Source organism: Notolabrus celidotus, chromosome 20 (genome assembly GCF_009762535.1).
Source record: "Notolabrus celidotus isolate fNotCel1 chromosome 20, fNotCel1.pri, whole genome shotgun sequence".
NCBI lineage: Eukaryota > Metazoa > Chordata > Actinopteri > Labriformes > Labridae > Notolabrus > Notolabrus celidotus.
Window position 1 is genome coordinate 1,555,536 of NC_048291.1, and position 13,646 is coordinate 1,569,181.

Genomic DNA, 13,646 nt, shown 5'->3' on the forward strand with positions numbered 1-13,646 from the left:
GCGATAAGATTCAAACGAGTACAACTCTCGCGATATTTCCGCGCGGCTACATCACTTCCTGTGCGTGGTGACATTTTTCAAACCGACCAATCAGCGCACGCGTTGGGATGCGCGCCGCTCGAACTGACCAATCAGGAGCGTTTGTAGCAGAAATTTAAAGGTCTGTGAGCTGAGGGAGAGAATCACATCCTCCCAGACACGAGAAGGTGAGCATGTGCTGAACTTTCCTGAAGTTTAACTGAAGGAATGAGGATTTATTTAGAGGAAGAACTACTTTATGTGATATTTAATTATATTATGTAATATTTAAGTGAACTTGACTTCATGTTGGAGTTGTTTTGATGTTATCTGGCTCTCTGTGAAGCCTGACGTGTGTGTCAGTGCTCTCCCCGGAGTGTCACGAGGCAGCTTGAAGTCATTTTGTTCCCTTCTCCTGTTTTCTCCTGCAGGATTTAAACATCTGCAAACTCCTGCTTCACACCTGCTGAGCTTCTTCTTCCCCCCCTGATCATGGCTGAGAACGCAGATCGTCTGAACAGATTCAAGAACAAAGGCAAAGACGCCAATGTGAGTACAACTCTGCAGCTTCATGTCTGGGTCGGGGTTTTTTTTTCCTTCTTCAGGGTCCAGGTTTTCGATTCTGAACTCTTGTTGTGACTCTGAACTTGAACAGGAGCTTCGCCGCAGGAGGGTGGAGGTGAACGTGGAGCTCAGGAAGGCGAAGAAGGACGACCAGATCTTCAAGAGGAGGAATGTGTCTGCGTGTCCTGACGAGGCCACTTCCCCTCTGCAGGAGAGGACCCAGAACTGTCAGGTACCAGCTCTCGATTCACCCAATAATCAAAGAAATGGAAGAATTGATGTGACTTATCTCCTTTTTTTATTTATTCTTTTGATTGCATGTCATCTGAAAGCTGTTGTCTTCTGCATTAAATAACAAGGCCTCTATAAAAACATCATGATATTACAGATAACAGGAGAAAGCAGGTTTTAATCCTGCAAAATCAATAACATACGCTGTCATTGAAGTGTCAGGTTAGCCTTTGAAATGTCTACTGGGTGTGGCTTCCTTTATATAGACTTAAACCTCACACACATGCACACACACACACACGTGTTTTTACACTTTCTTTACGTGCCTTGTAATCATACTTGTGTGTGAAATGCATACATTTAAATTACAGTGAAACCCAGATTCTGAAAAAGTCATAAAGCTGACAAGAACCAAACAAAGGCATCATGTGGATGGCAGCATATGTTGATCCTAAACCTGTATATATATATGGCTTTGAATTGAGAGCTGATAACACGCCGGGTGGTTCCTCTCCTCCTTTAGAGCTGAGGACACAGTGTCCATGATTTCCAAAAAGAATGTCAGATTTTGATTCATCAGACCACAGGACAGTTTTCCTCTTCTGGGGAAGTGATAGAAGTCTCTGATAAGATAAGATCCTCCTTTATTCGTCCCACAACGGGGAAATTCATGGAGTTCCAGCAGCAAACAAGAAGGTGTACAGAACAAGAATATATATAGGAAAGAAATGTCCATCAGAGACGACAGCTTGGCCATAATTCTGGTGGTTCTGGATCAGGTTTATATATGGGAGTTGTTCATGTTGCAGAGACTTTCTCTCCAGCTTCTCTGTGTCCTGATTATCCTCTGACACGTTGACAGGCGGTCAGGCACTGGACGGTTGAAGAGATTCTCACAGGAGTGAACAGCGGGAATGCTGACTCCCAGCTCCAGGCGACACAGGCTGCACGGTAAGAGCACTTCAAAGTTTTAATGCACCATCAGGAGAAAAGAGTCGCTCCTTTACCTGTAAAAACATCAGATGAAGCAGAATCAGTGAGCGCACCACTGAATGAATGCACCCGTGTGATATCATGATTTTAAAGAGCTCCTTACCAAAATATATCATGCAGCAATAACAAACAGTGACAGTGACTGGATCATCTAAAAAGTCAGGTTTTTGTGTTTTTCCATCAATCATGTGTGTTTCTTCTTTATTATCAAGATTTGGTTTTATAAGCAAAACACAGACTTTACATCCAGGACCAATATTCAAACATATTTAAGTGTTTTAAACATAGTTAGAAAATAAATTATTTAAATTATAATAATAATAAGATAAATTTGAATTTAAAGGCCCTGTGAGGAGTTTTGAACTGGCTGAGAAACAGACTGAAAATGATACTGATGCCTCTTTATGACCTTCACTAGCAAACAAGACCATCAGCAGCAACACTGACACCTTCTCTGTTGTCATTTTTAATGCCTGAAACCGCCCTGAGGGGTAGGTCCCAGACCAGATGATGGACTTCTTGCTTCAGAAACAGACTTTATTTGACTGTTTTCATGGAAAATAATCACATTGCCTGATAAAGTTGACTGTTAAAAGACAACAGGATGCTTTAAAAGACAACAGGATGCTGTTTTTGTTGAAAACACTACTTTTACATGTTTAGGACAAGAAATAAGAGGTATCACTTTGTCCACAAGGGGGCACCAGAACCAATACAAAACAAAAGTTCCTCACAGCAGCTTTAAAAAGAAGTGTAAATATATAAAAAATAATAATACTCATAATAATGATACATGTACCAAATAATCAATCTTAAAAACACATGTACATAAATTAAAAAGAACCAAATTAAAATTATGATAAAACATTACATCTTAAAAATCATGTATATAAATACAATTTAAGAAATAAAAAAAATAAAACATTAAATAAATAATTACATCTTTAATATTATATTCATATAAATACAGAAAAAATATATAATAAAATATAAAGTTAATAATTACATCTTAAAAATCATATGTATATAAATACAATTAAATAATAATAAATATTAAATAATTACATCTTTAAAATCATGTATTTCAATACAGAAAATTTTAAATAATAATAATAAAACATTAAATAAAAAACTACATCTTAATAAATCATTTGTATATTAATAAATCTAAACAAATAATGGAAAATAATTACATCTTTAAAAATGTGTGTTTAAATAAGAATAACTAAAATCATAGAAATAGAAAAGGGAGAAAAAATATCCATATATTTATACACATAAAACACATAATGTTACAGATGTTGTTCTCATAATGAAGGTATTAATAAAGGTGCATGAGTATTATTATTATTATGATGTATCTGTAAATCAAACCTGTTTTAGAGGGGAGCTTCCTATGAGAGTAAACTCCAGTCTGTGTTTGAATCTGTAAATCTCTCTTATTGAAAACACTTTAATGACTCTCATCTGATCTGTCCCGACCTCAGGAAGCTGCTGTCCCGTGACAAACACCCCCCCATCGATCAGCTGATCAGCGTCGGACTCATCCCCAAGTTTGTCTCCTTCCTGGGACTCGTAGACTGCCCTCCGATCCAGTTCGAGGCCTCCTGGGCTCTGACCAACATCGCCTCCGGGACGTCCGATCAGACGGCGGCCGTGGTGGAGGGCGGGGCCATCCCTGCGTTCATCAGCCTGGTCACGTCTCCTCACCAGCACATCAGTGAGCAGGCGGTCTGGGCTCTGGGAAACATCGCCGGTAAGTGAACGCCTCTTCGTCTCATGAGGTCACGAGCACGCAGAGAACAAGTCCTAACGTGTAGTCCTCTTTGTGATGCAGGTGATGGATCTGCTCTGAGAGACCGGGTCATCAAGCACGGAGCTGTGGTCCCTCTGCTCACTCTGCTGGCCGTCCCTGACCTCTCCGTCTATAATGTAATTATTATTAAACACTCCATCTGTATTTCAAAAGTAACTCCATCATTTCTGTTCCTCTTTCAACCACAAGGGGGCGCCCTCGCTCAATAAAACCTCCAAACCTCAACCTTCTTCTCCTTTCCTCTGCAGACCACCTACCTGAGGAATGTCACCTGGACTCTGTCCAACCTCTGCCGCAACAAGAACCCGTCCCCTCCTATGGCCGCCATCCAGCAGATCCTACCCGCCCTCATCCGCCTCCTTCACTGCGACGACCTGGAGGTGCTGGCCGACGCCTGCTGGGCGGTGTCGTACCTGACGGACGGCGCCAACGACCGTATCGAGGTGGTGGTTCAGACCGGCCTGATTGCCCGTCTGGTGAAGATGCTGGGCTTCGACGAGCTGCCCGTCGTGGTACGTATGAAGTCTCAGATGGTGTGAAGCCTGAAAATCAAGGGCTCTTCTAAAGATGTACAGGTGTGCTCTAAGACACATAAGCGTCCTTTCTACACCTGATACAAGTCTGCAAACCTTACACTACTGAGGTCAGGTCTTATCACGACAAAGTAGAACAAGGTTTCATCCTGAGATTCTCAATCTGAGCCTGAAGTCTGACACAAATGGTCTCTCTCTCTCTCCCCCCTCCTTAGACTCCTGCGCTGCGAGCCATCGGCAACATCGTCACCGGCACAGACGAGCAGACTCAGGCGGTGCTGGACGCCGGCGCCCTGAACATGTTCTCTCAGCTGCTGCGCCACAAGAAGGCCAACATCCAGAAGGAGGCGGCGTGGACTCTGTCCAACATCACCGCAGGGAAGGACGGACAAATCCAGGAGGTCATCAACGCCGGACTGGTCCCGTACATGGTGGATATGCTCGTGAGGGTACGTGTTGGAGTATTTGTTTTGATTTGATCGCAGCTGATGTAGGAGAGAGAATTAAAGATGCATCGATCACAGCAGTAAACTTTGATTTTATCCACATCCTGTAAAGATGCACAAACAGACAGTTATCTATGAGCATGCTGCAGACTAATTCTGCTCCATGCACAAAAAAAATTAAAGTTAGGACACACTTTTTAGTTCCCTTGGTCTCTTGGAGAGATTTTTCTTGGACTCAGTTGCTCCACAACCTCCTCCACAATAGTTCCAATAAATGAAGCAGATAAACACACGCCAAGGAACCATCACAAGATGCTTGGACCACATATTTCAGCTCAGACTCGCGTTACTCATCATTCCTCCTCTTCTCTGCAGGGCGACTACAAAACCCAGAAAGAGGCCGTGTGGGCGGTGACTAACTTCACCAGCGGGGGCACCATCCAGCAGGTGGTCTACCTCGTCCAAGCCAACGTCCTGGAGCCGCTCCTCAACCTGCTCGCCTCCAAAGACAGCAAAACCGTCCTCGTCATCCTGGACGCCATCACCAACATCTTCATGGTGAGTTCAGGGGCGATGCATTCAGGGACATGGAGGTTTTTGTGAGATGTTTTGTGCTGATGTGTGTGTGTGTGTGTGTTTGGCTTTCAGGCCGGGGATAAAATCGGGGAGGCCGATAAGCTGAGTCTGATGGTGGAGGAGTGCGGCGGTCTGGATAAGATTGAGGCGCTGCAGGCTCACGAGAATGAGATGGTTTATAAAGCGGCTCTGAACCTGATCGAGAAGTACTTCTCAGAGGAGGTGAGAGACGTTCAGGGACCTCTGACAGATTTAAACTAACCTTTCAATGAACAGTCTGACTCATGTTGTCTCCTTTTCACTCTCCACAGGACGAGGAGGTTCAGTGTGTCGCCCCAGACTCCACCGATGACGCGTACGCCTTCAACATCGGAGAAACCCAGAGCACTTTCAACTTCTAGAACTCTCTTTGACCTCTGACCTCACCTGTACTGTCCCCTCTCTCTCTCTCTCTCTGCTGTTTGTTCTGTTCATGTCACTGTTTCCTGTTTCTGTGTGAGTGTACATACTGTTTTAACGTGACTGATAAAACATGACTGTAAATAAAGATGTTGAATAATGTGGGGGCGGAGTTCTTGTCTCAACATGACAGCATATGATACAGACTGATGGTCATTGGTCAGCAGGGCTGTCAATCATCCTTACAATCAAATATATAAAACTAAACTTGTTAGGACATAAATCATGATGAGAGTTAACTATCACAACAGAAATGTATTTAACATGTATTTAAATGACAGTTTGCCCCTTGTTCCATCTGTTAGAATGGAACCTATACTGCAGCCAGTCAGCAGAGGGCGCCCTAAGTCTTCTTGCTACAGTGTAAACCTGTATTGCATCAACTTATTGTATCTGGGTAAAGCTTAGTCCTCTCTTCAGGGTTCCCACAGAACCAAAAATAGTCTAACATTAGATTTTAAAAATTAAAGCTCCAGTGAGTCTTCAAAGAATCCTGTTGTTTCAAACATTCTTTTTTTAATCCCTCTCTTTCTGATGGACATGAGCGTAATCAAAGGGGGTTGCTCTGTCAGAAAATTGACTTGTTTTTCAATTATGGTCACAAAATAACATTTACATTGAGATCAATAGGAACAACAGTAACACAGGTCAGTCACAGACAACAACAAAAAAACATGTCCTACTCCTTGTTCTCAGTTTTAATTTATTTGGAGCTTAAAGCCAGGATTCTGGAACTCTGAGATCAAAGTCAGGGTTCTAGAATTCTGAGATTAGAGCCAGGATTCTAGAATTCTGAGATCAGAGTCAGGATTCTAGAATTCCAAGGTCAGGGTCAGGATTCTAGAACTCTGTGATTGAAGTCAGGATTCTAGAATTCTGATACTAAAGTCAGGATTCTAGAATTCTGAGATTAGAGTCAGGAGTCTAGAATTCTGAGATTAAAGTCAGGATTCTAGAACTCTTTGATTAAAGCCAAGATTCTAGAATTCTGATACTAAAGTCAGGATTCTAGAACTCTGTGATTAAAGCCAAGAGTCTAGAATTCTGATACTAAAGTCAGGATTCTAGAACTCTGTGATTAAAGCCAAGAGTCTAGAATTCTGAGATTAAAGTCAGGATTCTAGAATTCTGATACTAAAGTCAGGATTCTAGAATTCTGAGATTAAAGTCAGGAGTCTACAATTCTGAGATTAAAGTCAGGATTCTAGAACTCTGTGATTAAAGCCAAGAGTCTAGAATTCTGAGATTAAAGTCAGGATTCTAGAATTCTGATACTAAAGTCAGGATTCTAGAATTCTGAGATTAGAGTCAGGAGTCTAGAATTCTGAGATTAGAGTCAGGAGTCTAGAATTCTGAGATTAAAGTCAGGGTTCTAGAATTATGTGATTAAAGTCAGGGTTCTAGAATTATGTGATTAAAGTCAGGGTTCTAGAATTGCGAGTTCAGAGTCGGGATTCTAGAATTCTGAGATTAAAGTCAGGATTCTTGAATATCGAGATTAAAGTCAGAATCTAGAACTGAGATCAGAGTCAGGGTTCTAGAAGTCTGTGATTAAAGTCAGAATTAAAGTGTATTTTTTTTTAAATTCTGTGCAAAAAGTAATAATTCTGATATTAATGTCAAAACAAAAAAAAAACAACCTTTGCAACTTTTTTTTCAGCGGCTCCAATCCTCTTCTGTTTGAGAAGATAGAGAGGATAGAGAAGGCAAATGTTATTAATGTGAGTGTGCACATATTTCCTGGCCACCCCTGCCTGTGTAGGGGCCCCAGTTGGACCACCCCAGCCCAAAAAAGACAGAACCCACCCCTGCTAATGAAGGCTTATTAAAGTTTAATTCACCTTATATTAACTCCCTTTATTCCACGTACTTATCCTCTTTTCCCTCCCTCCCTTTCTTCCTTACATAGTCCATCTGTCCTCCCTGAAACCTCCTGTGGGATCAATAAAGACCTGATCCTGGTCCTCTGTTTAGTAATAACATCTCAGCAGAGCCTCCATCACCCCGGCGCTCCAAAAACATGTGTCGAAATAAATTCCATAACAAGTGCGGGTTGGCAGACATCTTTGAATCCACATGTTGGAGGATTTTTTTTTGACATGTTGGAAAACTGCCCCCCCCCCCCCCCCCCCGGTGTGTCGTCATCACTGGTCGGCTCCCAGCAGCAGCAGCAGCAGCAGCAGCCTCCTGAACCGGGACCTGCACCGGAGGGCTCACCAGTCCAGCTCTCAGCGAGCAGAGAGGAGGACGAGGATGTGAAGATAAAACCAGAGACCCCAGAGCAGCTCCAGAGACCCCCCCCTCCCCTCCCCGAGCAGGTCCTCACACCGGGGAGAAGACGGCTCCCTGCTGCAGACACATTCTCTCTTTTTACAGTTTTTTAATTTCGCTATGGAAACTCACTTCACATCCGGGCCACTATGCTTTGACTCCATTATTGTCTAAACCTGGCGGAGAGGTTGATAAACCTTCATCTTCTTCACCGATAGACACACAGTTTCTACCCCGAGCAGTGAAGGCTGGACCCGGGAGGACATGTCGAACCAAGGAGTCCGGAGGAACGGCCCCGTGAAGCTGCGATTAACAGGTAGCTAGCTTTAAATCCCCGTTTACATTCCCCATACACTCTAGCTAGGAGGGCGCCGTCTACTTGCTGGTGGGAACACTTCCCATGGGCATGGAGTTGGCTAACCGCCGGGTCTTAATATGCGATTTAACTATTTTAATAACTCCTACTACACATTTATATCACTATGTTTACAGCATTAGTCAAAACTGATAATATGTGTACAAAAAAATCAGTAGTTAACACTTAATATGGATACTACTGCTCCAGGAAGTAGCCAGACCCATTTGGTTGTCACCCCCTGCACTACACGGGTGTGTTGCTCTCATGTTAAGCAGGTTATCACCCTGTTATAACAACAATACTTCATGTTATTACATATTTATGTAATCACAACATGTGAAAGTGTCAGTATGAGAGTGTAACTTTATTATTACACTCTTCTGCTCATAGATATTCACACTAACTTGGCTAGCTGATGTTAGCCTAGCCTGCCTGCCTGTAGTAAAGCCTTTAAACCAGAACAAGTCTGGGCTGAGGTTCCTGGCAGCTCCACAGGTCACAAGAGTCTGAAAATGAAGGTTTGGCAGCGTCTAATAGCTGCACACTGACAGACAGCTGCCTCCATTGAGAGGTGTGTTTGCTCAAACAGGTCAGAGTGAAGCTGCTTTATCTCCTCCTGAAGTTCAGTCTCTTCATGGAGAGTAGTTTTCTGTTTGGTCATCTCTCCCCCCCTCCTCCAGCTCTCTCCCCCTCTCTCTTCTCCCCCCTCTCATGTAAACACAAGGAAAGGTTTACATGAGAGCGCGCTGTTTTGACTGGGAGAAGTGGCCGACAGCTGCCCCCTCGTTCTTCTGATGCACATCCAGCATCTGACCTGAATCAAAGTCCACGGCGGTCTTTCCCCCCAGGAAGGGCCAGATTAAATATTTAAACTGGTGCTGGTTCTGATTGGAATAAGTGGAAACAACTCGGGAGGCAGATTTGAACAAGATGGACTTAAGGCTCTGGAGGCGCAGGAGCCGAGGGCGTCACGCCCCGAGCCTCAGCCTCATTTTCAGGGTTTCAGGTTAGAAAAGAGAAGCTGACATTTAATGTTTGGCATGTTTACATGTGGAACTACAGTTATAGCTTCATTAGGGAACTACTGTCCTTGTCCCGTGAAAGTACGTCCCCCTCCGCTGCAGTAGGTGGCGATATGCCCCCTTTCAGTTTGGTTGAACAGTGAAAACTTGGACAGAGTTACACCTCATTGGTACTCTACTCTTTGTACAAATGAGAAGCATGCTGTCTCTAAGTCTTCCTCTTCTTCTGCTTTGGTTTTGTGCACAACCCGGCTTCCTCCTACACATGCACGCCACTCTTCTTCTGAGTCAAAGCTTGGCGTGCAAACTGTGGAGCATGCACAGAACGCCAAGGCCAGTTTTAGTGTCGTTCTATCTTGAGAAATTCAGCATAGTGCGATTTCAGTCAGACTAACGTGTTTACATGCGTTGTAAAAGTCCAGTTTTAGTCGCACTAATGCAGCAAATCAGTTCTTAACATCATAGGGAATACGACTGCAGATTTTGTGTTGGAATAGCCCTTTAAAGTGCAGCTTGTGCACCAACTCTGCACTGATACGACCTCGCTCTGAACAGGAAGCTGCTTTATAAGCTTCACCAAAGAAGATGAAACACAGTCCGACATTGTGATGTGATTTTCTTGTAGTAGTCGTCTCCTAGAGCGTCCTGATCTCTGTAGTCTGATCACGCCCTGCTGGACAAACTGTGTCATGACCATATCCTGCATCATAAATAGGCGTAGTCTCCTTGATGTCACCCGTCTGTTTCTGAAGCCAATCATCGGAGGATGCCATATTGGAAATGCTGAAATCAACCTAACTTCGTCCAAGCTTATGTGAGGTAAAGAGGCGGGGCTTTAGCCTCCTTGCTAACAGCTACGGAGTGCCCGCCTTTCAATCAAGTCGGCCACGCCCTTATTTGGTCAAAACTGGTAAATGATATCTTCTGAACTGTCGCGTTAGAAGAATAAATTCAACTGTACAGTGTGTGCGGATACAGAAATGATCTACTCAGACCTAAACTGTTTTTTGAACCAGACTGTGAACATGTTAATCTCTGCTGTAAAGATCATCTTCTTTGAATGGGTGTGTATGTGGGTTCTGTGTTTCTGCAGTCAGCCTCTAGTGGACACTCGATGAACTGCAGTTTGTAACACCTCCGCTTTAACTTCATATTTTGAGACTGGAGGTTCCCACTTGGTCTTGACGAGTGTTGGAAGTTTCCTATTTGAATAGTTAGTTCTTCTTAAAAAATTATGCTTTCCTTTCGTCCTCATGAAACAGGAAGTCTTGGATGCATTTGGACGGTTTCTGATTCCCAGAGTGACGAAATATAAGATGCGTTTGGACTAAACATGGCTCCACAACGCTGGTGGGGAAAAGATGCTGGTGGTGCTACGGCTCTGAGGCAGAAAGGTCTAATTATTGGTTCAAGTAAAACCTTCACTCAGGAGGAAATGAACGAGTGCATACCTGGTTATGTGTTGGAAATGAAGCGGTCGATGTATATCAACAACAGGGTCTCCATCTTTCATGCTGTTGCAAGTTTGTGCAGAAACCTTCAAACGTTAAGACTTATTTCACAAGCGGTGTCACCGAACACTCGTCATGATCAGTGAGAACATTTCCATGAGTGTTTGTGGATTTGATTGGTTCACATTGATCACATGATATCTCCCCGGTTGTGTTGAAGCACTTCTAGAAGAAAAGAAGTGAAATATTTATCTGTGACAGAGCTCCAGAAACTTTAAACCTGCTGTAGGAGACATGTCACCCCCCCCAAAAAACAACATCTATAGACCTCTTTCATGTGGAAGTCTTGAGTCTGTCAGTCCGTCCCTGCAGTCGGAGATGGACCGCAGTGGTCCTCTGGAAGAATGTGAAGAATGTGAGTCCACTGTGGAGAAGGAAGGAAAACCAAGAGCTGGACCTTACAGAGATCTCCTGATGCTGAGTGATCCAGCACTGAGACTGTAAACCACTGAGAGGTAACATCACTTCTCTCTCTCTCTGTCTCTCTCTCTCTCTCCGTGAGTGGAAATTGTTCCGGCACCACATGCAGTCACTCCTCAGGAGCGATTTTCTTTCCGACTTATGTAATATTCCAGCGCTGTTCGGTCGGCATGTTCGGCCCCTGGAGAGGAAGCTGTGCAGGAATGCAGCTGTGTTGTGGCTCACGTCTAGCGGAGACTTTTCTCTACACACTGTCATTAAATGTTTCTTTGTTTAGCGTGGCGGCGGCGCAGCTGTGTATACCGCGCCGATTAGACCGCTGCACGGGGAGTAATACGCCCGCCGAGCGGCGTTGCGACATCGTAGCCGCGCACTGGAGGTGATTTTTGACACGTAGCTGCCGGTGGACGTGTTTCCAGGCAGGTTGTGAATGATGAGCTGTACTTTTTAAACAGGCCTGTAGCTGTTTGTGCTGCAGGCGACCCCCCCCCAAACCCCACCTCCGCCATGTGAACCAGATGTTACAGATGTTTGCTAGCTATTAAACTGGAAAGTATGGCAAGCAGGCTGCTAAAACTAACACTCGGGGTGAGAAGTGCCCCTTGACTACACGGGACAGGTTTCTGTTCTACTCCACTGCTGATCGCTTTTTAAATCATGTGACACAAACACACCTAACTAAACACAGAGTCATCACTTACAGTACATCATTGTGGTTTAGTTTAGACCCTTTGTGCAGGTTTAGATCTGAAATGCATGGTAGAGTATGACACAGGACTTCCGCCAGATCGGTCTCTATTCTAGTCTATCTGTTCACCCCCATGGGTGATTCCAAGATGGCGCCTCTGACGGTCGCCCTGGTACTGCACTCTCTTGTACATGTTGCGTTTTTATGCCTTCTTCTTGTGCCTTCGTTCAAAGAGAGCACAGTTTACCAAAGTCAAATTCCTTGTGTTCAAGCATACCTGGCCAATAAAGCTGATTCTGATTCTGATGAGGAGAGGAAGAGGAAGAGGAGGAGGAGGAGGAGGAGAATCCTTGATTCAGTGATGACTACAGGGAAACCTCGGTCACATGACTCCAGATTTCCTGTGGTCCTGCTCGGTGCTGCGTTCAGAAAATGGGTGTTGAAGGACGAGAGTGCACGGAGCCAGAGAGATGGATCTGGTGGAATTCCTGTGTTTCACCAGATCTGTTGTGATCCGGCTCCGTGCTCTGAGTCCCTGAATCAAGGATCCTCCTCCTCCTCCTCCTCTCCTCATCCATGTTGTCTTTCTGGTCCTCTGAAAACCTCTGACCTGTTGACTCCAGGCCTGGCTCCGCTCATCATGACTTTGGTTTGTTGTTGTAGTTAAGTGAAATACGATCTGGTGATAACACAGAGTGTTTTATTCTGAAAATTAACCGGATGTTTTCATTTTGTTTTGGTGAAACCTGACTTCCTGTCCTGCTCCATCTGCTCTGTTGAGATTGATGCATCGTGCTCCGGCATCCTCTCCCTCAAGTCTTGTGTATCTGAATCTGGGGTCTTCAACTTGCTGGATCAGAGACTCAGCTGGAACACAACGGAGTGGATCCAGAGGAAGTTAACACATTGACTAGAATAGAAACCTATCAGATCTGGTGCTGTGACGGACCGGACACGGATCTGGTGGAATCTGGAGGTGAAGATGTCTTTCCGCTCTCTACCCTGAAAGAAACACCAGAATAATAAATGAGCTGACGACTCATTGATATTCTGTTCTGATCCAGATTCCTGACATTTATTGCCGTTTCCGTCTCCGCTGGGACTCGCCATGTGACTCGTCAAGCATATGGTTTGCTCGTCTGAATCCTCTTGCGCGGCGCGGCCCGGCGAGGAGAGCTATCTCTGTGGGATTCCCTTGAATTCTCCATTCTCATTCCCACCTCTCTCTCCCTCTGCTCTCTGAGTCACTCCTGTTCTTTCCGACTGTAAGCCTCTTCCCCTTCAGACCGAGTCCAAAGCATATTTCACTCCCGCCCTCACGTAACGGCTTCCTCCTCACTCTTTTTTTTTATCTCTCCATCATGTGTCTTTCTTTCCAGCTCATCAGCTGCTGTTGCACGTTAAGCTGGATGTGACGGCTCTGCAGCCGAGACTCAAAAACAGAACGACCTGCGCTTTTAGTTTTCATGAAATCACCGCAAATGTTTCCCCGCTTCTCTCCCCTGTGAGACGACCGGCAGCTGAATGGACACAGATGCTGCTCTGGAATAAAACAGACTTATTTTAAAGACGCTACAAAGACCCCCGGGGACCTCACACTGGCCCTCTGTGCTCCTCCAAGTGAAAGGTCTTCAGTCTCCCTCTCAGTGCTGGTTCTCTTGGAGAGACTGAAGCCTACAGACGGGGGTCTTTGGGTGCTGGATAATTGAAGCAGAAACCCCCACAGCTGGGCACAGATGG

General features: G+C 44.6%; 2 protein-coding genes across 2 annotated transcripts in view; both read left to right on the top strand.

The window, feature by feature from the left end:
• The first annotated feature begins 82 nt into the window (after positions 1–82).
• Positions 83–5,738, top strand: kpna2 (karyopherin alpha 2 (RAG cohort 1, importin alpha 1)). The gene is made up of 11 exons (XM_034710907.1): positions 83–206; positions 450–567; positions 674–814; positions 1,676–1,764; positions 3,294–3,562; positions 3,644–3,738; positions 3,871–4,134; positions 4,371–4,604; positions 4,977–5,159; positions 5,250–5,399; positions 5,489–5,738. The coding sequence occupies exons 2-11, from the start codon at positions 511–513 to the stop codon at positions 5,576–5,578; spliced, it is 1,572 nt and encodes a 523-aa protein (XP_034566798.1). The 5' UTR covers positions 83–206; positions 450–510; the 3' UTR covers positions 5,579–5,738.
• A 1,928-nt stretch (positions 5,739–7,666) lies between these two features.
• LOC117832321 (E3 ubiquitin-protein ligase SMURF2-like) overlaps positions 7,667–13,646 on the top strand; it is a 60,449-nt gene continuing 54,469 nt past the window's right edge. Inside the window, exon 1 of the mRNA XM_034711412.1 lies at positions 7,667–8,223. Within this exon, the coding sequence (XP_034567303.1) occupies positions 8,172–8,223 (52 nt within the window). The 5' untranslated portion in view covers positions 7,667–8,171. The remainder of the gene's footprint in view (positions 8,224–13,646) is intronic.

What these genes read in the sequence shown, in the direction of transcription:
- kpna2 (XM_034710907.1), top strand. Translation starts at nt 511, where the DNA reads ATGGCTGAGAACGCAGATCGTCTGAACAGATTCAAGAACAAAGGCAAA. An exon ending in CAGGCGACACAGGCTGCACG is followed by an intron (nt 1,765 to 3,293) that starts GTAAGAGCACTT and finishes TCCCGACCTCAG; the next exon opens with GAAGCTGCTGTCCCGTGACA. An exon ending in TGGTGGATATGCTCGTGAGG is followed by an intron (nt 4,605 to 4,976) that starts GTACGTGTTGGA and finishes TCTTCTCTGCAG; the next exon opens with GGCGACTACAAAACCCAGAA.